Source organism: Juglans microcarpa x Juglans regia, chromosome 2S (genome assembly GCF_004785595.1).
Source record: "Juglans microcarpa x Juglans regia isolate MS1-56 chromosome 2S, Jm3101_v1.0, whole genome shotgun sequence".
Lineage (NCBI taxonomy): Eukaryota > Viridiplantae > Streptophyta > Magnoliopsida > Fagales > Juglandaceae > Juglans > Juglans microcarpa x Juglans regia.
In genome coordinates, this window is record NC_054597.1 from 33,978,436 (window position 1) to 34,005,461 (window position 27,026).

The 27,026-nt window shown below is 38.1% G+C and overlaps 1 protein-coding gene and 1 long non-coding RNA gene across 10 annotated transcripts; one reads left to right on the plus strand and one right to left on the minus strand.

Annotated features, from left to right (window-relative positions):
* Window positions 1–677: 677 nt before the first annotated feature.
* On the minus strand, window positions 678–24,967 carry LOC121251717. The gene is made up of 4 exons (XR_005938098.1): window positions 24,950–24,967; window positions 23,355–23,359; window positions 6,149–6,153; window positions 678–972 (listed from the first exon to the last, which is right to left on the minus strand). It is a non-coding gene; the product is annotated as an uncharacterized LOC121251717 (long non-coding RNA).
* Window positions 18,793–20,771, plus strand: LOC121253216 (putative glycine-rich cell wall structural protein 1). 9 transcript variants are annotated; one of them, XM_041153183.1, is made up of 5 exons: window positions 18,802–18,982; window positions 19,338–19,505; window positions 19,903–20,052; window positions 20,104–20,240; window positions 20,310–20,771. In XM_041153183.1, the coding sequence occupies exons 1-5, from the start codon at window positions 18,883–18,885 to the stop codon at window positions 20,487–20,489; spliced, it is 735 nt and encodes a 244-aa protein (XP_041009117.1). In that variant the 5' UTR covers window positions 18,802–18,882; the 3' UTR covers window positions 20,490–20,771. The 9 variants fall into 9 exon arrangements, with proteins under 9 accessions (XP_041009115.1, XP_041009114.1, XP_041009116.1 ...); XM_041153184.1 differs by having other exon boundaries at window positions 20,337–20,771; XM_041153185.1 differs by having other exon boundaries at window positions 20,104–20,175; window positions 20,238–20,771.
* Window positions 24,968–27,026: the final 2,059 nt, after the last annotated feature.

The following is a 27,026-nucleotide window of genomic DNA, read 5'->3' on the forward strand; positions in this document are numbered from 1 at the left end:
TATTTTTCACCACAAATTCCAAATAAAATGATGCAAATACCAATTTGGTTTGCCTATTAAATCACCAGAAAAACTTTTGCGGCGAATTATAGTCGTCACAAATACTCTAAAAATGGCCGATAATGAGGAGGTCTATCCCAACCGCCTAATTGAATCGCTAAAAAAGACTATTTGAGTTTATGCGACAAAATAAATTTATTTGTGGCGAATTGTACTCGCCGGAAATACTTTTTAAGAAAATAAAAAAAATGCACAAAACAGAATACATGAAAAATATAATACACATCCAAATTATATTCACTATGAAATTTCTGGATGGCCACACAAAGCTCAAGCTAATTGCAATTTAGCATTTATATCAAACAATAATTAAGAACTACTACATAAAAAAAAACACCCAAACAAGAGTGTGAAATTGGAGAATAAAATAAAAAGTACCTTGATTTAATATTCATAGCACTACTTTGCCGCTGCAAGACTGCAATGTGCCTGTAGTAATACTCTCAATTAGAGTTATGCAACTTCTTACAACTCCACGGAAAAAAGTAACATTCTTACAACATCCTTGAAAGCTATAAATGTTACCTTTAGAGAAAAGCACTAACATCAAGCAACAAGAAGTTTGACTCAAAATCCAAGTGCTAAAGCCTTGGCTAGCATTTGCTGGTTAAGGTAGAAACAACATGAGTACACCAAAAAGCAAAAGAAATTACGGATAAACAAAGAAGATGACAATCACCACATAAATACAAGCAGATCCAAAGAAAAAAATAAGAAGAAGAAAGAAGCTGAAAGAAAAAAGAAACACCCTGCCCATAGGCATATTTAAATAGGCATTCCATGGTCCTCCATTTACAGCTCTCAAACCCATGAGAAACAGAAACTGATGGATAAAAGGGCTCTTCCATTTCGGTGCAAATTACATTGCTTTACCCAACAACAAATTCACAAACCAATAACACATTTTGACACCTATATCAAACCATTGAAGACAAACTTAACACAAATTGGAATAAGAATAGGCAAATTTTGCAGACAGTGCTGTTGTAGTTGATATCCATTGGATTAAGAGTCTTTGTAGTGTTTCTTTAACAACTTTGAATGCATGAAAACTCAACAATAAAAGCACTTCCATAAAGGCTTGATGCAAATTAGTATTCCATTTTAGATGTTTATGTCAGTGGAGGGTTGTTAAGTTTGAAGTTTCTGCTATGGTACTTTACTGTTACACCCTTCAACTCTTCTTGCTAAATGACGTGGAACAAGATCAACCTAAAAATGATTGCAATTAGAAATGAAGTTTTCAAGGACAACAAATTACATCCAGCAGACAAGATCAACCAGTAAACCCCACCACGAGTTTGTGTTAGCCCACCCTCATTTGCGTGAACCTCCATTCTCTCTACCTGCATATAAAATTAGATCATACTGTAAATATATATTTTTTATTGGCAAACCATACTGTAAATAATTAAGCAGAAAATAAGTGCAGAAAACAAGCAAATACTCTATTCCCCTGCAATAGAATCAATACTTTCTACAAAACTTGGCTTTAAAATTGAAATAATTTAGATGTCACCCTGAACATGCACACATCAAGACAAGCTACAAATAATTATAAAATTTGAACATATAGATAGTCATTCAGGATCCATTTTAACGGTTTGAATCTAAAATAACGATGCATAAACATACATCCATCAAAATTCTATTCAATGAGTGGTGGAAAAGAAGAGCAAAAATTAGTTGCAACCCCAACTATTTTGGAATGCACTGCCCAAAATCGTCGACCACATGTAAACGATTCAGCAAGAACGAAACACAACAATCAATAAGCAGAAAGTTAGGGTGAAAATTTGATAAGAACAAAGTTACTATGTCAACAATAATGTATAAGAGACATTGCTACACATAGGATCAGTACTAAATTTAAACTTCTTCTCATATCAGGCAAAAAACTATATACGTACTTTAGCCAACTCCAAAAGAGAATTCATGAGAGTAGAGACTAGATAGCTTAAAGCGATATTGGAAAACTTTCTCTCTCTTGTGTTTGGAGAAAAGATATGCTTTACTTTCAGATGCACGAAATTAATTCTCATTCCTGTACACATTGTGATAATTTTTCTCGTTGAAACTGATGATCTTGCTAGTGCAAGTTTGAGTTGGTTATGATGGGATTCTTTAAAGAGGTGAGGATTGAATCGAAATTATTCATTCTTAGCAATGAAGGTGGGTTATTTCGTATAATAAAGAGGGGGTGGAGCAGGAAGCAGGAACTACTGGTGGAACATAGAACTGTGCAATGGCTGGTCAAGGCGTTGGAGGTCTGCTTCAGTGGGGAGAAGGAGTTTTACATCTCCATCAGAGAGGGTTATTACAGTTATCTTGCACAGAGATGCTCCAATAGCCGAGGTTATTTTTTTAGGGTGGCAAAATATAAGGAGGGGGGAAGGAAAAACTTCATCATCATTCTGGAAGGGGAGAGGGTGGAAAAGGTTGAAGGAGGCGTTGGGGGAGATGTTGCACGTGAGGAGAGCAAAGGGTGCTCCTACTGTCGGTACTCAGGTGACGCTGAAGGTGGCGACGACACAGTCGTACAAGGAGGCACTTGCAGCGTATGGGTAGCGAGAAGGGGACTGGAACTCTGACAGACGCATGCCTCGAGCTCCACTAGGTGTACGTTTTGCAGATGGTGGCAAGGAGATGGAGAGGGATGTGCGCTGGGTGATGGACATCTTGCAGAGCCAAATATGGTATTTGCAGAAGGAACTTGGGGAGTTGAAGGTAATGGTCGGGTGTAATAAGGATAAAGGCATTCACAAGGAGATGCAGAATGAGGGGTCGGGCTTGTTATTGAATTCTCATCAGCCCAGCGTGAAGGGTTTGGCCCACTAGAGTAATAAAAATGTGGGTTCTATTTGGAGGAAGGTTGGGCCGAAAGGGAAGTTTACGAGCTCATAGCCTTTGGGCCTTCCAACTGTAGGGTTAGACAGAACTAAGGTTGGGCCCCAGCACAGGGCCCGTTTGGCTAGAGAAAGCCCTAGGGCTTCACCCGTCGATGTGTCTGGTGAGCAGTTACCAGAGACCACGGCATGTTTGCCGCCATCGCAGGAGGAGCCGTCGGGGGGTCAACAGAAAGTGCCGCTGATTCGGTGGCACTCTCCGACGACGATCCTCAGGTCTGGGGTGCTCATAATGAAGGCTTGGGTGTCGCGATGGTTGTTGCGACGTGTGAGGGTGGGTTTTCTCCATCGTTCGAGCAACAGATAGCGCCGATAAAAGAAAGGGAGGGGAGAGGGACACCGGCGAATCACTCTGAGGGTTTTCTTGTGGACTCCGAGGTGGACGTGAGGGATGAGGAGATTTTGGATTCTGAGATGGGTTTGTCCCAATATGATTATGTTGAAGGGGTGATTTCAGATAAGAAAATACACTAGCTTTGAGTGATCATTTAGGTTTGACAGAAACCTCGGCGGTGGAGGAGACTCGAGATTTTCCAGGGGTTAGCAAGGATCCGATCCCTTTGAATTTTCTGTTCCCATCCTAGTCCGAAGTCTCAAACTGGGTTTTTGATAAGGTTATAGAAATACAGAAAAGTGTGGGAGTGGAATATGAAGGATACGAAGATCAATTTATGGCCTTGCTAACGGCCATCAAAGCGGGGCACAAACAACATCGACAGAATGCTTTGAAAAAACAGCGGGAGCTTAAAAGGTTGACATGGTCTCTGAACACTGAGGGTAGCTCTAGTAGGGGCAAGCCGAAAGGGAAGGGGCTGGCCTTTTCTCCATAAAGCCCAAAATTGTGTCGTGGAATGTCCGTGGGCTCAACGAGGCTAATAAACGTCTTCAGATAAGAAACTTGCTTTGTGAATAGAAGGCAGAAATTGTGTGTTTACAGGAGACTAAGTTGAAGTTGATCAATAGGGGAATTGTGAGAAGTTTTTGAAGTAGATCTCATGTGGACTGGGTTTATTTAGCTTCTGATGGGGTGTCAGGAGGAGTGGTTGTGATGTGGGATCGAAGGGTGGTGGAGAAAATCGAGGAGTTTATAGGGAGATACAAGGTCGCATGCTCTTTTAAGAGTGTCAGATAATTTTTTATGGGCTTTTGCAGGCGTTTACAGTCCAAATCTAGACAACATCAGAGTAGGTTTGTGGGAAGAACTGGCCGGGATTCACAGTTGGTGGAACCTCCCATGGTGTATAGGGGAGATTTTAATGCCACTAGATTTCCAAGTGAGTCTTCCGGTAATAGAAGAGGGCGGCTAGCTATGATAGAGTTCTCTGAGTGCATCTCGGGTTTGAGTTTGGTAGATTTGCCATTAGTTGGTGGCTTCCTCACGTGGGCTAATAATCAAACTTGGTCACGAATGGATCACTTTCTCATTTCTCCTGCGTGGGAGAGCCACTTTCCAGATGTTTGGCAAAAGCGTTTGCCACGTATTAGTTCGGACCATTGGCCTATCATGCTTGATTGTGGTGGTATCCAAGGCGGTCAAAGGTATTTTAAATTCAAAAATATGTGGTTAAAAGTTGAAGGCTTTATTGAAAGAGTAAGACAGTGGTGATCTTCGTACCAGTTCCAGGGTTCTCCTAGTTTTGTCCTTGCAAGTAAATTGAAAGCACTAAAAAGAGATTTGAAACTATGGAATGTGCAATCTTTTGGTGATGTAGGGGCAAACAAGAGAGGTAAATTGAAGGAGATTCAGGAAATTGAGAGGATTCAAGAGGCTAGACCCCTTAATCAAGATGAAGCAGCTCGAAAGTCATTGTTGGGTGAGGAGCTTGAGAGAATTATCCTGCTAGAAAAGATTTCTTGGTGTAAAAAATTAAGAGCCTTGTGGCTCAAGGAAGGAGACCGAAGCACCAAGTTCTTTCATTGTGTTGCATATTCTCATAGGAGGAACAATAACATTGAGATGCTGAAGATTGATAGTGTGGAGTGTAGAGAAGAACAAGTTATTCAAGATCACATAGTTAGTTTCTATGAGCAACTCCTAACTGAACCAATGTGTTGGCGGCTGTCCCTTAATGGTTTGGTTTTTGACGCCATTGGAACGAGTGATGTATCTCAGTTGGAGAGGGCTTTTGAGGAAGAGGAGGTGGGGGAAGTGGTGCGGAAAATGGCCAAGGATAAGGCGTCTGGGCCAGATGGCTTCTCCATGGGATTCTTCCAAGATTGTTGGGATGTTCACGGTCGAGCCCACGACTCACGCCGCATGCATACTCTGCTCTTAAGCCTCTCTAGTCTCTCCACTTCACTTGTTAAATTGTTAAGCCCCTTACATAGTAAATTACATATGTGACCCAGTGTTTATTAATAATGATGATATTTTTGTGATAATACTAAGAGAAATTAGATGTGTGGCTGTTGGAGATATTTTAAAGTTTAATCACATGATCATTTGGAGAAATTATGTAGAAATCAAAATATTTTGGGGAGAGTCGATATTTTTAGGGTTCCGAGAATTGTTAGACATTAAGGAAAAATATAGAATTTTATATCTCAAATTTTAATTACGAAGTATGTGTTTAATTGGAAATTTACACAGGTTATGTGATTATTTTATAGGTGACGATTAATATTTGCTTGTCATTGTGGTGAGAAAGCTCTAAAAAGCTAAAAAGTTCAGGTAAGTGGGGTTCATATATATATTAAATTTCACATAAAAGAAATGAACTAAGGTTTATTTTGAAAAATATGCATGTTTTGTTATGAAAAAAAATTTGAAATAACCTCAGTTATTTGTTCTGCATTACTCACGAAATTTGTATGAAAGATAAAAGTATTTTTTTATGACTGGTATAAGCATGAGCAAATTTTTGGCATTCTACTTCTGAACTATGTAAAAAGAGCGAATATGAAATTTATGAAAATTTGGGCATGCAATGCAAAGATGTTCTAAATCTATTTTTGAATATGTGAAATGATCTGAACCTGTTTCCGTACTCTATTTTGATATAATGTGGCATCTGAAAACCTTGGCATGAATTTCTGATTATGTATCTGAATATAATCTGGTTTCGATGTGCTTTTGTTCTGTTTCCGTTAAGGCCCTGTGTGGCGCCCTCGACCCCACATGTTATTTTTGTAGAGTTCGTGACACCGGGATGATGACCACACGGATCACGCACCCCAACGACCAATGCTCAAAGTGTGTACAACATACAATAAATGTACAGTATAATATTCACAGCGAAGAAAAATAAAAGGGTCTTTCTTTATTAAGTACCAGAATTGTTCAAAAAGCAGTAAAATAACTTTACAAAAATTTTACAGTCTTCCGTCAGATAATTTAAAGAAAACAAATAACATAAGGGAAACAAGTCCCAAAAAGCTGAACAACATAACAGCGACTTAAGCTTCTGGCGGAGTCGGTCCTTCAGGTTCATACTCGGGCTCTGCGTCAAACTCTACGACACCATAAAACGGAACCGTAGGGTAAACACCATTATGAGATTATGACATCTCAGCAAGTAATTAACCAAACATCTAAGAGATTTAAATCATATTTATACAAACACATGTTCCCATACGGACAGAATAACAACCCACATTCATTTTTCCCAAAAATACTATTTTTATACTTACACCAAAAAAATCCCATTTTTTTGTCCCAATCATATTTATTATGAAATTTACGAATGCACCACGGTCTCCCCTATGGACCGTCCGCACATCTTGGCTCACTTCGTCACATCACGGGTAACGTCCGTGCATGAGACTTCGTAACGAGCGATGCCCAGTTCCGCACCCAGCGCGTACATGGTCAAGCATTCTCTAACCTCGTCAGCCAAAGGTCACGGAATCAGTACGAGAGCGTTACCGTCTCGTCCGTTCCTGTCGTCGCCCTGCTACAACTCAGAGGACGTCACGTCAGTCTGTTATGCTCCCGAGTGACCAGAGGAGCTCCACCGAGATAATGCTCCATCTCGGCTTGGGGTCATGATACACATGCACCTACGCCATTAATAACAATAGTCTCAATTTTAACAGACAACGTGACATCACAGCACAATTTATTATAAACGATAAATATGCATTGCAACAGTTTATTGGAATAAATATTAAATATTTCATTTACAATAAAATAAACCTTCATTTATAATTATACAGTTTCACAAATACACGCGTAATCCCGTTCATTAATCCGGCCCAAGGCCCAAATCCAACAACTCCAATTTTAACAAACCCAACACTTCAACGGCTCAAGGCCCAATTTCTAACAAAACCAACAGTTCAATAATTTACAAAGAACAACAGTTATAAAGTCAATTTAAATCACTTGATTTACGATGGAAAATTACATACACACGATGATGGGTATTACTGAAAGATCACTCAAGGACGTTGCTCAAGGCGACGGCTCAACGGAACAGTGCCCAAAAATTGGGTTTTATCACACGGCAACAACAACCCAAGCGATCAATTTTTCCCTCAATTAAAACAAAACCAAGCACAACAACAAAAATCGAAGCTTTCGGATTTAATCATCCAAACTCACAAATTTCAGATTTGCAACTCTCGGATTCAATCATCCAAACTCACCAATTTCAGATTTGCAACTCTCGGATTCAATCACCCAAACTCACAAATTTCAGATTTGCAGCTCTCGGCAAACCATACAACACTCGGGTTCATCCCAAAAATTCACAGATCAACACACAAAGTAGAAAGAGGTGAAATGGCTTGAAAGAGAGAAAGAGGATGAGGATCTCGAAAATTAATCTGAGGAACCCGTGGACTATAAATAGACCAACAATGGCGGTTTTGAGGAGTTGTGTGTCGCACGGGTAGAGAAGATGAAAACGGCATCAAGCCGTGGAGGAGTGAGATGCATTCGCGCGGACATGTGGAGCAGCGGCAACAACAGCACATTCGGAGCCCATGCCCAGCGCCACCGAGATGCTTATGGAAGAATGAGGTGGTGGCGTGGGGATCGGCAGCAGCTGCGTGGAGGAAGGGAGAAGAAATTTGCAGAAGAAAGGAGAAGGAAGGAGGAGGACTCGCACGGTGCAAGGGAGAAAGGGATGAAACCCAAAGCCATCCCTCCAAAATGACGCCGTTTCAGAAAGTGAGAGCTTAGTCTCACGGGCCGCGCTTCGCACATGGTTTGGGCCCTTGCTGGGCTGGGCTGGAACCGGCTCACCAACACACACACCCATGGCCCACAGCAAAAATACACATACACACACAGCCCAAAATAATAATACTACAATAAAATTACACAAAAATTACTAACACATATATAAAATAATAAATAAAGAAATTAAAATCCCAACATACCAAAAATAATTAAAAATAATAAAATAACCCAATAATATAATTTAAATAATTTAAAACCCATAAAATAGGGATCTCACACCCTGTCACTGGTATAATAATGGTATATTGCCCCGCCACGGGTATAATGGTAGTTTATAATCCTACCACGTGGGTTAAAAATGGTATACAGATCTGCCACGGGTATAGTAGTGGTATACGGTCCCGCCACGGATATAATAGTGGTATACGGCTCTGTCATGGGTATAATAGTGGCACACTGCCCCCTCCATGAGTATAATGGTGGTTTATAACCCTACTACGGGACCTAAACATGGTATACGGCCCAGTCACGGGTATAATGATGGTTTATAACCTTACCACGGGGGTTAAATATAATCTCTGTGCCAATGCGATGCTTTGATCCGATATGAATATGACGTCTCAGTTTATGATATGCCAAAAGATTTTTGAATAATAATGTTTTTGAAAGTTTCGCTATGATATTTTGATAACATGTTTCGATTCTGCATTCTGAAAATAAATGTTTTGATTCTGCATTTTGAAAGTAAATATTTTGTTCTGCATTCTGAACTCTGTAAATGCTCATATTTACATACTAGCATATGTTCTCTGCTTACTGAATTATTAATAACTCACCCCTTATCTCCACAATTTTTTTTTCAGATAATTTGAATATTTTAGCTAAAGATCAAGATAATGGAGCATGGATGACATGATTTAAGCATAGTGGATTAAGTGTAGAAGGTTTCTATGAGTATTGACGAATTCTATTAAGTAATTTTGCCGTGTTTTGATTACTCGGTATTTTGGGAAGTTGATTATATTCAAGTAGTTGGTTTGAAATAATAATTTTTATATGGTATTGAGAATTTGGAGTCTATAAATATATTGTTGGAATGTGAGTTTAAGTGATAGGGAGTAACTCTCTGACCCCATCCGGGACCGGGGCTTTACAAATGATGTTGCTGCATATGAAGTAACATTTTATTTAAGTTCTTCACTTGCAAATTAATTACTTAATATTATATATACGCCATTTCAGTTAATATGATTAGAGATAATAAGATCTAAGAAATTTTATGTATTTCTTTTCAATTCTTTTGTCAGGATGCATGGGCTCTATATAATTCTTGTTTTATGATTGTGCGGAAGGAAGAGGCAAGTGAGAAAAGGCCCATATATATATATACACACTAGGTGGGAGCAACGTGCAAAGCACGTTTACCTAGTTTTAAGAAATGATTATTTCTAAAAATTAATATATATTTTATAAAAATGATTGATATCACTTAATAATTTAAGGTATAGTGGAGAAAATCTCAATCTTATTGCTTAAGTTACCAATATAATTATTGTTAACTTGGCGTTATCACCACCTTAAAATAATGATTTAAGCCTTGCAAATCTCAATGGCTGGTTGGATTACATGAATAATTTCGTCAATAAGTTAATTGGTGGGCCTATAATAATAGTATAGGTATATCTGATAGACTCCAATAATACATATATTAATATTTGTGAAGTCATGTTCCAGATGATCTCAAAACATTCTCACCTTCATTATGGCGATTGAATATAGAAAAAGCAGTTTCGTTAATTAACAGTCATCTTCACTTTTTAGGTAAAATTACATAGATCAGATAGCTCTCAAGGAATAGAAATCTCTTATTCAAACGTTGATCGGAAAATTGCCAGATAATTAAATTTGGTGCCTCTGAGCAAGAAGCTTGCATTGCAAAGTCATTGAAACAACTAATGACACATTGTTGAATCTCAAGCCTAATGCTTCTAAGGTATTCACTGTTGATAGCAGCAGCCCTGGCTTCCCTGCACAGCAAATCTCAATCCTTGTATCCAAATTCCCCCTCTCCACATCAAACTGCCAAGAGGCAACGCGTGGAATTACCACATTCAGACTTTTGGTAAGTAATTCATGTTTGACATCAATTTTGAGGATCTTGCTGAGTAAAGCGAGCAGAGTTCTTACCTTCGGTGAATTTCTAACCAAGACTTCATTTGGTTTTACATTCTTGAAAATGCCCGTAATGTTTGAACTCCCTTGATCAATTTCTAGCTGCAAACTGTTGATTTTCTCTAGGAGTTCTTTCATGTACTCTATAGTATCTCCAAGTATAGACGTCCTGTCCATCTTTCAATTCAAAATCCAAACAAAGCACATCAGATTCCATATAAATATGAACCGCATATTCTAAGAATGTTGTAATCCAAGTAATTAGAAACAGACTCCATGATTTCTTTCTTTTTTTGTAGACAATCGGCCAAGGCCCGAAAGTTTTGTCAGAATTTGTTTTAAGTAGTACTCAAAATGGTTTTGTTTGCTGCAATTTGAGCAAATTACCATATGGAATCTGAATTCAGCGAATGCCATATAGCAGCGTCGATCCGGCCAATTTAATTACCAGACTATCGTTTTCTTGCAGACTTGAGTAAAGGAGAACTGACAGTACGTAATTGTCTGAACATGCAATATGAAAAGACCAAAGACGATAAGGAAGAAATTAGAAGAAGACGAAGAAAATAAATGGATAAAACAGATAGAGTCGTCCAGTAGTATGCATGCATAATAATCGATGATCTCCTTGGAAATTATAGTTTTCCCCCTATGAAGCCAGACCAAAATATATATATATATATAATCATCGATGAAACATATATATATATATATATATATATATATATATATATATGAGAAACCATACAAGCTGCAATGATACCCTAAACTATCAATTTTCAGAATCACCTCCCAAGCAACCAAAAATCCTTGGAAATTATAGTTTTCCGCCTTACGAAGCTAGACCAAAATATATATATATTTATATTTAAATCGTTTTCCGTTAGCCTCAAACAAAGCACGAGCTAGTGAGCCTCTGTTTTAGGAGGCCAAAAACAGAGTCAACCGTTGCACCTCCGTTGCCAACGACTGAAGCTTCCCAGCCACTTGCCGTCATGCACCATAGCCCAGTCGTGAGACACTGCCCAAGTCGATCACCATTACACTGTCGTAAGCTTTTGTATCTTCCTCCCGTGTTCTCTCTTTCTCTCACTCTATTTCTGTAAACTTGTAAAAAAATTGTCTTTCAACTGGGTTTTTGTTAGAATCGACCTCGAATAATACACACAAAAAAAAACTTGCCTCAGTCCGTCTTTGTACCAAAAATTTATGATGATGAAAGAAAGAAACGGCAGGCATAGCAACCTTAACTTGAGACGACACGCAGACTTCTTATAAACAGTAAAAAAAACTTGCCTCAGTCCGTTTGTGTACCAAAAATTTATGATGATGAAAGAAATAAATGGCACGCATAGTAAACCTGGTGATTCTTGGCCACTTCGAAACCGTTGGTGGAGGAGACGTTTGGTCTTCCAACATGTTGCAGATCATCGGTGAAGTTGAAGGGTCAATATATCTGTGGTATATTCAACAGGCATTCCAGTAACTCTTCACACTGCTTTTAATTTTACTATACAAACGGGATTAAGGGGAGTTAATGAAATACAGGAAAAGTTAACAGAAAAACAAAGAAATCTGGTAGAACAAGTATTTCCGTTAGATAGCCACTTTATATATATATAAAAGAAGATATACATATATATATTATATATATATATATATGTCTTTCTTTTATCTAATGAAATTTGGGCCTCCTCCTTGCCAATCTACAACGTCCCGGCCTATTGAAAATACAAAACTCAAATGACGAATTAATAAATTAATAGACATTTAATAAATTAATAGACACATTATTATTTATTTATTAATTTTGATCTAATATTTCCGGAACCAATTAATTTACATAAAATTAATATGGCAAATAACAGTACTACTGCACATATATGAGCCAAACTAAAATACCTTTCCTTCTATGTTAATTAGATGACATTTTAACTCTTCTAATTTTTTATTTTTTATTTTTTTATCTTTTGGTCAACATGATAATTCCACTTCTACGCATGGAATATTGCGTACGTCTCAATGCATGAATATCCGCATGTACGTTAAAATGCATGACTAGTACTGTTCAAAGTAAATGCCGTCGATTAAGTGTAGCCACGTACACATGCAGTCTGAGCCGTGACAATTAATTCACATATAAATTATTACAGACTGATATGCACATGTAAGACTCGATCAGCAAGATGAATATATATATATATATAGGAAAAAACTATTCTTACAGAAGATTTTTATCCAAATCTTCTACCGAAATTTCTTTTAATTTTTTTTAACTTAATGATTAAGTAAATATTTTTAAATGAATAGGTGATTTTTTTTATTTTTAAAAAATATCTAAATACTTTAAAAAATGGTGAAAGAAAAAGTTAAAAAAATAAAAAAAAAATGTTGAACTGTTCGGTTAAAAATTTCGATAGAAATTTTATGTGGACGTAGCAACGTCATATATATATATATATATATATATATATATATATCAATATCCTTTCTTTATCTCCTGCTTATGAATTCTCATTAATTATTACCAGCTTGATGCAATTTAATATTGCTAGATCTAATATTATATAATTTTGTCCTTTCCTTAACGGGTAAGGTGCGAGTGCTTTCTTCTTGAAGGTAAGGCAGTGGAGGTAGGTTTGGATAGATAACAGAACAGATCTTTAGTTAACTATTTAGTAAACATGGCAGAAGAATTGTCAAGCTTGGGGGCAAACTTTAACCTAACAGAGGCTGAGAGGGAAGATGTTTTCTTTACTGAAGAAGAGACCAAACGTGCAGACCTGAAAGCACACAGATGCCTCCCGTTATTCATCCTAATGAAAAAGAACCTCAACAAAGAAGTTTTTAAAGCAACTATGACTAAGATATGGAATCTCGAAGGAAGTATAGTTTTTCATGAAGTGGAACACCATAGATACCTAGTGGAATTTCAGAAATCTGTGGACATAGAATGTGAATTAAAGGGTAGGCCTTAGTCCTTTGATAAGCACTTAATATGCATACAACCATTCGACAACAGCAACTCTCCCAGTGAAGTTCTTTTTACGCATGAACCATTTTGAATTCAATTATATTTTTTATCTCTTGCAGCTATGACAATAGAAGAGGGGAAAGAATTGGATCTTCATTAAGTGATAATTTAGCTGTGGATGTGGATGAGGAAGGAGTAGGATAGGGAAAATACCTTTGAATTAGGATGAACATGGTCATAACTCAACCTCTTCCAAGAGGGAAACTAATTCGAATTGATGGTAAACAAAACTGGATTGATTTCAAATATGAGAGGCTCCCTTTATTCTACTTTCAGTGTGGAGCAATTTAGCATGTTCATAAAGGTTGTTTAGTGGAAAAAAATAGATTGATAAACAAGGGAATTGTTACATCTCAATATGACCAATGGTTGAGAGCTACAACTTTTAATTTAATAGGTACGGGTGATAAAAGAGAACGGGAAAAGGGGAACAAAATTATAAAAGATCAACAAGGAAATATAGAGGGACCAAGTAGCAGGAGTCATATGTCAAAATAGATGACTCATGTACACACTGAGGATGTCCCTCTTGATTTCTCTTCTAAGCAACAACCTGAGAACCTATCCCAAGTTACTGAACCAACAAACAAGGGGAAACAAATTGAACAGATGGAGTTGATAGATCAAGAAAATCATGATGATATATAGAAGCAACTTCCTCAAGAGGATGATCACCAAAAAACAACCCTTTCTTCACATAAAGAAAACAATACCAATAATAACTTGGTGGAAAAGGTGATTAGCATCCAAGAATTTGGGTTGGAAAAGAAGGGCCAGAGCTATTAAACTGCCACAGGAGATGGATTGTGGAGAATCCAACCAAGCTGTTTTTAGCACAAGAAAGAGAGTTTATAACAAATAGATGAATGAAGACCAGCATAGAATTTCAAACAAGGCTAAAGAGGGGCTCAATCTTGAAAAGAGCATAAATTAGGAAAATGAGGTTGAGGTTGTTGTGCAGCCCCACCAACAGCTATGAAATGCATGTCATGGAACTGTAAAGGGTTTGGGAACCCTCGAACAGTTAATGAGGTTCAGTTTATGTTGAAGCAAAAGCTCCCACAAATCTTCTTTCTTATTTAAACTAAAAGCACAAGAGAGAGGATTGAGATCAAAAGGAATAAATTAAGATTTGATAGAAGTTTTGTCGTAGATAATAAAGGTACCAAAGGGGGATTGACAATGATGTGGAAGTCTAATCTTGACATTGAGGTGGAAAATTACACATGTTCTCATATCTTTGTCAAAATTTTACTTGCTCAGAGGGGAAAGATTTGGACACTTACAGGATTTTATGGAGATCTAGTTACTACCAAGGGAGAAGGGAGCTGGCAACTTTTGAGGATGTTACAACCAAAGGATAATGGACCATGGCTATGCATGGGAGATTTCAATGAACTTCTCTATTAGCATGAAAAGTATGGAGGAACAATAAGACCTTCATCTCAAATGGAAGCCTTCAGACAAGTTATGCAAGATACTGACTTGAACAACATGGGGTATACTGATACAAAATTTAAGTGGTCAAATAATAGAGAAGGTTCTGACTTTACAAAAGAAAGGCTTGACAGGGTTTTAGCTAACTCTACCTGCATAAAGATGTTTTAAACAATTTCAGTCTCAACATCAGCAACATGTTCTTCTGATCATAGTTCTCTGTTAACACAGTTGAACACACAAACAACACTTGTTAATAGAAGACATAGAATATTTAGATATGAGCTCAGTTGGGGCTTAACAATTCATGCAAGGATCAGATTAAAGAGGCATGGATAGTAAATGATACAGTTGACAAATCCATGACATCATTAACCCATAGGCTCAAAAGATGCAAAGACTGTTTGATAAACTGGAACAGAAATCAAGAGAGGAACATAAATCAAGACATTGAAATCCTTATGAGCAACATTAAACAAATGAAAGAGATGAATACAGGTGGTACCCAGGAAGAAATAAAACAGCTCCAGCAACAAGTAAATATGAAATTGAAGCAAGAGGAAGTCAAATGGAAATAAAGATTAAAACGGAAATGGCTGACAGAAAGAGATAGGAACACAAGATATTTTCACAGCTGTGCTACTCAAAGGAGAAAAAACAATGTCATAAACAAGTTCACTGATGAGGCAGGCATTTAACATGCTTCTCCAGATTGCATCAATAAGACATTTCAGGATTTCTTCTCTTTTTTATACACAACTTTTCAGCCATCAGGTCAACAGCAATGTTTGGCATCCATTCCATATATGATTTCAGATGAGATGAATCTCAACTTAATTAAAGACTTTGAGATTTCAGAAGTTCATGAAGCATTGCATCACATGAATCCCATGAGTTCACCAAGACCAAATGGTTTTTTAGCTGGATTTTATCAACAAAATTGGGAATCGACAAGTAAAGATCTTTGTGATTCTATCACACTGGCATTAAACACAAAACAAATGGGACAAAGTCATAAATGAGACTTTATAGTCTTAATCCCAAAAACAAAAAATCCCAAAAATGTTACACAATTTCGACCCATCAGCTTGTGTAATGTTTTATATAAAGTCATGGCAAAGGACCTAGACAACAGATTAAAGAAGATATTGCCTTACATTATTTCTCCAACACAAAGTGGATTTGTTTAAGGGAGGCTAATAGTAGACAATCTAATAGTAGCTTTTGAAGCCTTACACACTATGTAATGTAAAATGAAAGGAAAGTAAGGCTATATGGCCCTTAAGATGGATATGAGCAAGGCCTATGATAGGCTAGAGTGGAGTTTTATTGAAAGGGTGATGAAGAAAATGGGTTTTCAAAGGAGATGAACAGATCTTATTCTGAAATGTGTAACTTCAGTTTCATATTCTATTCTAATCAATGGAATAGCACAACCTAACTTTACTCCATCTCGAGGCATCAGACAAGGTGACTCTTTATCACCATACTTACTATGCTCAGAAGCACTAATTTAGATGCTTAACAAAGCAGCAAGTGAAGGTCAGATAACAGGTCTTCCATTAGCAAGGAACCAACTTCACTTAAATCATCTATTTTTTGCAGATGATAGTCTACTTTTTTGCAAGGCATCATCTCTGAATGGAGCAGGCTACTTCATCTCTTAGGCCTCTATGAATTAGCATCTGGCCAGAGATTGAATAAGGAGAAAACTTCTATATTTTTCAGCAAGAACACTGCAAGCTCAACCAAAGATAGCATTACTTGTGTAGCAGGGGTCAAAACTACAAATTCATGTGAAAAGTATCTTGGTCTACCTAATTTGATAGGGAAATCAAGGAATCAAGGTTTTAGAGAAATCTTAGACAAAGTTAGAGCTAAATTGAGTAATTGGCAGCTGAAATTGTTATCACAGGTAGGAAGGGAAGTCTTGATAAAATCAGTGCGACAAGCCGTACCAACTTATGCAATGGGAGTCTTCAAATTTCCAAAAGGATTGCTGCGACAACTTAACAGACTTCTGACAGGTTACTAATGGGGTCAAACCAATTAAGAGAGAAAGATAAGTTGGTTAAGTTGGTCTCAAATGGGAATGTCAAAATGTAGAGGGGGATTAGGATTCTGTGACTTTGAATGCTTTAATCTTGCATTGCTTGCAAAACAAGGTTGAAGGATTCTCAAATATCCTAATTCCCTAGTTTATAAGGTTTTGCAAACAAAATACTTTCCTAACTCAGAATTCTTGAAGGCAAAACTGGGCACTCCTCCTTCATTCATATAGAGGAGCATCTTATCTGCTGGAGACTTATTGCAACAAGGTTTAATTTGGAGAATTGGTAATGGTAGCTCAGTTAGAATCTGGTCAGACCCTTGGCTTCCTCAACCCAATTTGTTCAAGTCTCAAAGTGGCATAAATCTATTGGAAAAAGATGTAAAAGTGGAAACACTTATACATGAAGATACTAGAGAATGGAATGTCCCTTTAATCAAAGCAGTCTTTAACACTCAAGAAGTTGATCTAATCACCCAGATTCCTATTAGCTGTTGCAGACAACAAGACCAATTAATGTGGAGAGGAACAACATATGAGGATTTTACAGTAAGGAGTGCATATCATATTCAGATGGATTTGTAAGCTAGGAAGCAAGCTGAAACATCTTATAAACTATTCCCAAGTGACAGCTGGTCCAAACTGTGGAAACTTCCTATTCCACTAGCTTTTAAAAACTTTTTGTGGATGGCTTGCAGAAATATTTTGCCAACTAAAATTAACTTATGTAAAAGGAAAATTTTGAAAGATTTAACTTGTCCAATGTGCCTTCAACAACCAGAGACAGTAGAACACATTTTGTGGAACTGTGTATCAGCTGTAGTGCCTCATCCAGAAAGATATAGAAGAGTCAGACAACTCAAACTAATTTCAACCAATCATGCAAGAAATGCAGAACAAGCTCGACAAGGAAGAAATGATGGAGTTAATATTGACACTTTGGAACTTATGGTGGAGAAGGAATGAATTGATTTTTAGGAACATCTTCATTGAACCAAAACAAGTGATACGCAGAGTAAATCAAATGAGGACTGACTTAGAAGATTCAAATTTCAGAGATCGCAACCATATCATACCAGATAATACTAGCAAAATTATATGGGAATGTCCTCCACATGGTTATTGTAAGATAAACTGGGATGTTGCAATAGCCTCAAGCTCGTGTAAAATAGGTCTAGAAGCAGCTGTTAGGGATGAGCAAGGGAATTTTTTGGCAACACTGAGGAAGAAGATGACTTCCATCCAAGAACCCTTAATAGCAAAAGCAATGGCAACTCTTACGGCAGTCATTTTTGGTATTGAACTTGGCATGCCAAATGTTGTAATGGAACGAGATTCACAGTTAGTGGTTCAGGCAATACAAAAGAAGCATCAACAGAACAACTACTTTGGAATGCTCATTACATACATCAAAGTTTTAATCAATAGATTCAGTTCTTGTTACTTTAAGCATGTAAACATAGAAGCCAACTTCATTGCACATATGTTGGGGAAAATTGCTTTAACAGTGACAGAGAGTGTAATCAAATTGGAGAAAACTCCAATCTGTATTCAGCCCGTGTTTTAACACAGTTTATCAATGGATGAGTTCTTTTCAAAAAAAAAAAATATATTGCTAGATCTGTTTCAAGTTCCCGCGGTCTGAACAACACTAGAAGCTTAGGATGATCAGGACAATTAGATCGAGTTCAAAATTCAGTTTGTCTGACTCAAAAGAAAACCAAAAAAGATATGATCATTAGTAGTACTACATGCAGAACTCGCCAAACTGACTTGCCACTTGCCACCATTTCACCCTCTCGCTGAGCTCATCCTCAACACATGTCAATCAAGCTGGTGTTTCATGACTACTTATAATTAACAACATTAATGCAGCGACAGCCAACTAAGTTCTGCATGCATGGGTTCATGTTACGACACCACATTTATGCGTTGTGTCTTATACTCTTTACAGGTGCTGATCTATATATGTATGTCGTCTTTTAGTATTCCTCCAGCACTATAAGTAGTGGCCATGGAAAATGCTGCTTACTCTTCAAACTCCGGTCGGCAATTTCTGAGAACCATTAATTGATCCAACAAAAAAAATCCAGATAAAATGAATTCCAAAACTTGTATATTCTTCGGCTTTCTCCTTGCAGTTGTTCTTCTCATCTCTTCGGCTGTAGTGGCAGAGCCATCCAACGATGAGAACAAACGTTAGTATACCCATTGCCATCTTGTTTATTATCTTAGAATCTAAATTGATCGGTTTCTTGGAAATCTAAACATGCATGCCGGAGTTGAGCAATATGCAGCTATAATATTATTTACTTCCATCAAGGTAGGTCATGTGTAAACCTTCCAAAATGGGCGCATTTCATATGCTTTGATCAGAATTGCAAGAAACATTCTTATTATGTCGACATCTTTTAATATATATATATATATATATATATATATATATATATATATATATATATTGTTAAATATATATAACACATGGTAGGTGCATGTATATATGTTGGATTAGTCATCGGGGACAATTCACATATAATTTCTTAAAATCTGCAGTGGAGGCGGCGGCAGAGGGAACAAACCAAGTAGAAAATGCAAAGTACTATGGATGCAGAAAGTACTGTTATCGCTATGGCCACCATGGATATCCCATAAGATACTGTTGCTACCAGCCTGGCGACTCTCCTCACACCAAAACTACTGATGAAGCCATCTCTAAACAAGGTTCGTATTGGGATCCCATGTACATGATTTGTTCCTCTTTTTTCTTCGCTAAATATTGTTACCATTATTAATTTCATCCTAATTTACTCCCTTTGCTTGCCGAATTGGGTAATTATTTCATCTCGATGAGGCACTTCTTTTACGTATTTTAATTTATTGTTTCCTAGCTACTTTACATGGTTTCAAGAGGATTCCTTTTTTTTTTTTTTTTTTTTTTTGACATGCATGCCTTACGTTAATAACATTAATAAAGAACCGTGGTACGTAGGGGGAAAGCTTTTTGTTTTTCCTTTGAACTCCTGTACATAGAAATTAAAATCGCATTCAATTACCTGAATACAAAATTACAACCAGCTTGACTCGTACTTCTAATTGTGCACAATGCAATTTATTGCAGAAGAACCAAACCCGGTAGATGATACGATGGATGCCGGACATGGAGGAGGCCATAAAGGAGGCGGAACAGGGGGCAAGGGAGGCGGAGGCAGTGGAGGTGGAAAGGGAGGAGGTGGCAGCGGAGGTGGAAAGGGAGGCAGCAGCAGTGGAGGTGGCGGTGGGAGCAAGGGTGGAGGAGGTAGTGGCGGCGGCAAGGGTGGAGGTGGTAGTGGTAGTACCGGTGGCAAGGGAGGAAGTGGCAGTGGAGGTGGAAAGGGAGACAGCAGCGGTGGAGGTGGCGGTGGCGGTGGGGCAAGGGTGGAGGAGGTAGTGGCGGTGGCAAGGGTGGGGGTGGAGGTGGTAGTGGTAGTACTGGTGGCAAGGGAGGTGGGGGCAGCGGAGGTGGAAAGGGAGGCAGCAGCGGTGGAGGCGGTGGTGGCAAGGGTGGAGGAGGAGGTGGTAGTGGAAAAGGTGGAGGAGGTGGCAAGGGAGGAGGAGGAGGAGGAGGAGGAGGTGGTGGTGGATCAGGAAACAATATTAATTGAGTTAATAATAGTGGGACATGAAGTAGTAGTGGCTGTGGAGGCAAGTCATGAATCCAAGCCGTAAAAGTAGTAGAGCCTGAAAATATGCACCTAGCTATATATATGGCTCGAGTAAAAACGCGTATATATAAATTACATCATGTATATGCAGGAGTTTGAAGAGTTGATAAATAAATTGCATGCAGTACCCCCAACGGGTTTTATGTTACAAAACATGCATGCCTGCCTTCCTTCAGGCCGATCATGATCACCTAAAGTACTCAACATGAGTACTTGTACGTAGCATGTGTGAAAACTTGTAAAATCATGTCATGACAATGAATAATAATAAATTCTGTGTCTTCAACCGGCCGGAATCAAGCTGATCCCATATATGTCCCCCCAGCTAGCTCATGTACATGTGTTTCTTGAATTGACCTGGTTTTTATTCCTCTCATGTACGTATATGGAGTACGTACTTCAACAATAAAGCTAGCTCTGCATGGATTTCAGACGTTCCAAATGGTGTATATAATATATGAAATGAGTATAGGGCAAAGGGCAGGATCATATGATCTAGATCCATCGGTCCTTTATATATATATATATATATATATATAATCGAACTAATTTTCCATATTAATTTTGTTTCTAATTTTTGCTCGATCGGAAGCAAAAGTAGTTCTACTTAATTTAATTTTGGACTTTGGCTGTCGTATCGTTTGGATAGAAAGATAAAAGTCATGACTAATTTGTTTGTAGGTAAAATGTCTTGATGAGGACATGATTCGCTCTAACCACTCCATTTTTGGAAGATTATATTAATCAATCCTGATCTCGAATATCGATCTGTTTAATTAATTTCTCAACTTCATCAAGGTGGCATGCATGGGATATATCTATTCCAAGTAGGGGTGGGCAGCAGGGCCCCGCCCCCGCTGCCCCGCCCGGCTTCCGCCCCGCCCTCGTATGGGCGGGCGGGCTAACCCACTCCGCCCATGCGGGGGCGGGGTCCCCCGCCCCGCATAGAGAGGGTATAGCGGGGGCGGGGGGCGGGATGACCCCAGCGGGGCCCCGCCTCCACCCCACATTAAAAAAAAAATTTATTTATATATATTAAATAAATATATTGTATATAGATATACACAATTTATAAAAGACTTAAAATTATATTCAAGTCATTGGATTGTTTTGGCCTCCTAGGCCAATCTTTATATAGGAGGCCAAGGCAATACAATAGTCATCCTTAAGCAATGTGGGATGACTATTGTATTGCCTTGGCCTCCTATATAAAGATTGGCCTAGGAGGCCAAATCAATCCAAAATCTAACTCTAATGAGTTTAAATTTTTTTATATTTATAAATTTTAATTTATTATTTAAAATATATTATAATTTTGGTCTAAAAAAATATTTTTAGACCAAAAAAAAATTTTTTTTAACATAATGGCGGGGGGCCAGGCAGATGGGGGTTTTTCCCCCGCCCCCCGGCACCGGGGCGGGGGGGAAATCCCCAACCCCGCATGGTGCGGGGCGGGGTGCGGGGAAGGGCACCCCCGCCCCGCACCATGCGGGTAGCAGGCCTAATTCCAAGTTTGCAGTACTCTATATAAAATATTTATAAATAAATTCAAAGGGGGAAACGTACGGTCGATCGACTATTTTACCAATTAAGTTATAAGGTCAAATAACCTGCAATTAGGGTCCCAACTCCCAACCCCTCTCCTCCAAATTAAGCCCCATCAAAACAAGATCATTTTTCTCCATTGTTAAGATTCGAGTCGTGTCGTCGATCGTGATGATCTATCATCCAACTAGAAACCTTGTCGTTTTCGCCGTTTTATCATGCACTACATGAGTACTCATGTTGGTTACCCCACAGCTTGATGTTCCAATTAATAATTAGCCTCCATGCATCCACCTTAAAATTAATGTACTTTTTTCTTTTCTTTTCTGTATTCCTTGAAAGCACAAAAAATTTCGGTTACAATTTATTCCATCTTCGTCATCCGATTGATCATTATTATGTACATGATGATCAAACATCATCATCATGATTAGTACTATTATAATTATCACCAACATGACTTTAATGCATGCAACCACATGTACTCTTTATTTTTGCAACCAAACAATTGTAGATGGACTTCTTTCATCCAATTAATTAGAGGCCATAGAAGTGGTGGTGATTCAAACCCTAATCATCAACAAATTAATTAAGTACTACGTACTTTTTTTTGCACAAAATTTCAATTTATTGAGACATGATAAGGTTAAAACTTTGATTTGTCCTAGCTGCTCGTTATTTTCACGAACTATTAATTAAAGGACCCCGGCGGCCAACCACCAAAGCAGCGCGCATGGACAAATCAATCTACTATTACCAAGTATTTTGTCAACAATTATATATATAGGACCACATAATGTATAGCATTGTGCTAAACGGACTCATGTTGTCATGTTTTCTTAACTAATTAATCTGTTGAATGTGGTTTGATTCCTGTTAAAAAAGCATCACTCTAGGTTGTTCGCTCAAGCCAAGCACTTGGCACTCGAGCGAAGCAACAAACAGATTGTTGGATCCACATTTGCTCAACAGTCAACTTGAGCGGGACCTTTACAAATTGTTTGCTCGACTCTCGCTTGACACTTAGCTCAAGCGAGTTCCAACCCTAATGTTCACTCGAGCCTCACTCGACATTTCGCTTAAGCGAATGTTCATAAAATAGGGTTTCACGCCGTTTCAGTATAAATATATATTTATTTTCATTGTATTTTACTTTTGAGCAATCAGAAGTATTTATTTTCAGTAGTCATTGTATTTCTTTTGAATATAAATACATATTTATTTACTTTTGAGAGAAAAAAAAAATCATTTTGTGAGATTTCTGAGAGTTCATTAGGTGTATTGGGACTCTGGAATTGAGGATTTTATGATTGATCTCTTGTACTTCATCTTTGTTGATAGTGAATTCATTGAGATTGACCCTACTAGTGGACGTAGGCTACTCTAAGCCGAACCACTTAAATTTTGGCGTTCTGTGTTATGTGCGTGATTGTTGATTTTCTTTTATTTTGCTTCTTCTTTTATTCTTCAAATTAGCCATTGGTAACCAGTTAATTCCAACATAATCCATGAAAAGTACCTAAGATTTGACTTATCCATGGCATCATCATGGTATAAATAGTTTTTCAATGGAGCAATACCCCAAATACTAAGTATTGTTGTGGCTTAAATTCGTAGAATTGGATCATGATCATTATTTGTCAAAATTCAGTGATCGTGCCATGCACACCGATGAAAAGGGTGAGAATTAATTTAAGTCCCAAATCATGCATCAATAATTAAGTCCACATGAACTTTAACTCGATTGAATATTATTGTTCCATCAACTTAATTTGGTCTAAACTCAAATACGAATTAATCGAGCTCGATCGACGTTTATATTATTATGCGAGTAATTGAATTTCATGTGAATATGTAAGAATTAAACATATCATATATTAAAAAGATCCTCAATTGGAGGGTTCTTTTCAGATTCATGTGTACGTATAACTTAATCATGTCATACACTTCGACTAGGAGAAACGAGTGTACATACAAGTAATACTTTGTGACGCCCCGACCCTCACGTAGAAAATTCGGGAATCGAGACGCCTGGATAATGATAATACGGTCACGTATTTCAAAAATAAGTACCAGGTGTGTGTACATGCAATAGGGTACAACAAAATCGAAGTAGCAGATAATTTAAATAAGTCGACTAAGTAGCATAATTGTTTAATACAAATTCACTTAAAACAAAACGTTTTAAAGAGTCATACAATTATCCCATAAAAAACATAATAATTCCAAAAATACATAATTCAACAAGCGGGAAACAAATCCTAAACACGGGCGAGTGATCCCAAATCACTCCTCCAGCAGAGCAAAATCCTCAAGTTCATCATCAGCATCTGCAACAAAATCTGCGATACCATAAATTAAACAGTACCGCAGAGTATTGAATATCGTGAGATTATGAGTCTCAGCAAGTAATCAACCAAGCAGCCCAAGAGATAAAAATGAATTAATACAATCAACAATTATGCATGCATATGATGAAATATGCATTAGACTCGTAACATCATTTTCTCCGAAAATGAATATTTTCTAACACACGTCAAAATCTCATTTTGGCCTAAAAATATATCCAAAAAATCATTTCCCGCCATTTTCCCTGAAAATGGCCTAAAACCATAATCCATCATTTTCCCAAAAAATGATTCACACAAAATTACTTTATCCAACACACGTCATTTTTCCAGAAAATAGCCCAATAATTCATTTTAACCGTATGCACCATGATCTCCCCTAGGGACCATCCGCACACCCTGACTCCCTTCATCACACCACGGGTGACGACCGTGTGAGTGACTTCGTAACGAGCGACGCCCAGTTCCGAGCTCAGTGCATTCGTGGCCAAGCATCCTCTAAACCCCGCCAGCAAGAGGGGCCACTAAGTCGACACGAGAGCATTGTTATCCCGTCCAATCCCGTTTCGACCGACGACAACCGAGGGGACGTCACTCAGTATATTCCACTCCCGAATGACGAGAGGAGCACTACCGAGATGATGCCCTATCTCGACTTGAGGTTGTGATACACACGCACCTAAAAACTATTTCTCACATTAAAACTTAATTTTCAAATATACACATGAACATGCATGCAATTTTGTGAAATCTCAGTGTAACATCCCGTATTTTAGTGTATTTTTAATTGAATGATTATTTTTATTAATTTAAATATTGGTTCTCTTGTTTTAAATTTATCGGATTTTTAGTTGGTTTATTTTTATGATTTTTAATTTGTAAAAACTATTTTGATATGTTTTCTTAATATTAATTATTGTTATACATTTAAATTGCTCTTCATTTTAAATTAATTTATTGTTGGATTTAATTATGTTATTTTCATTTAATCACTAGGTTTAAATTGTTTTATTTGACTTGCTGTTTTGAAATATTTTTCGTTGGATCATTTGTGTGACCCAAGATGTGAAGATTGGACCTCATTTCTTTCCCTCTCTTTTTCTTTTTACTTTTTTCTTTTCCTCTTTTTCTTTTTTTCTTTTCTTTTTCTCCTCATTTTCTTTTCTCCTATCTCTCTCTCTTCTCTCCCTTGCGCGAGCCCCTCTCTTTTCCCAGTCCGTGCGCCATCCACCCTGCGCCGCCCATGTGCGTCACTGCCCCTCCCAACCTCTTCCCCTCTAGCCGGTGACCACCCCCCCTCTGTTCCCAGCCCCTCTCGCGCTGCCAATCTCCTCCATGCACAACTTCAAGTCGCGGCCACATTTCGTTCCAGCGTCGTTGTCGCACCACCATTGGCCGTCATCTTTTCACTACACCATTATCGATCTCCCAGCTACCTAACCCATTCATCCTCAGCTCCGATCCACCACCGGTGAAGTCCATCCAACTCCATTTTCGTTTTGGACTTCAACTGCCCTCTATGTCGCCACCCACAGCCAACCACCACCACCATTATCTTCACCGACATTCCTAAGTCATTCCCTAGTAATCTCAAGTCTTCGTTTGTCCTCGTTCAAAATCAAGTATTTTGAGACCAATGGCCATAGTGCATTTTGCACTGTTACGTTGCCGTGCCGCCACTTCTAGCACATTTGTGGTCCTTCAAAAATTATATTATAGCACTGTAAGTACTTTCCCAAAGAACTTTCCTGATTTAAATGTATTTTTACACTAACTCATTTTTACTGTGATTTTGTTGGTTGTGTCAGACTGAGTCCGAGGAGTAAGGGGGTCGGATGGATTGGAGGATGGAGTTGTTTGTGTGATTGGATCATGTTGTGATTTATTGGTCGTTGGATATTGTGTTGTTTCATGTACATTGCATATTTGTACGCATGTTTATGTTTATAAATGAAAACTGGGTTTTCGCATAATTGCAGACATGTTTATGTATATATTTGAAAACTGGATTTTCATGTGAGAAACGGTTTTTGGGTGCATGTGTATCACGACCCCAAGTCGAGATGAGGCATTATCTCGATGGAGCTCCTCTGGTCACTCTGGAGCGGAATATACTGAGTGACGTCGCCTGGGTTGTCGCTGGGCGACAACGGGATCGAACGGGATGGTAACGCTCTCGTGTCGACTCCGTAGCCCCTCTGCCAATAGGGGCTAAAGGATGCTTAGCCACGAACACGCTGGGCGCGGAACTAGGCATCGCTTGTTATGAAGTCACTCACACGGTCGTTACCCGTGGTGTGACGAAAGGAGCCAAGGTGTGCGGATGATCCCTAGGGGAGATCATGGTGCATACGGTTAAAAATGATTATTTGTTTTGGACCATTTCTTAGAAAAATAGTGGATTATTGATTTGGGTCATTTTCAAGAAAAATGGCTGGAAAATGTTTTAAGGAAATATTTTGGGCCAAATGAGATTTTGGCATGCGTTGGAGGAAAAATGTTATTTTGAGACTAATGTATATTTCATCATATGCATACATAATTGTTGGTTGCATTAATGCATTTTTATTCTCGAGGATTGTTTAGATTATACTTACCTACAGTACCGTTTTATGGTAACGCAGATTTCAATGCAGATGATACTAAGG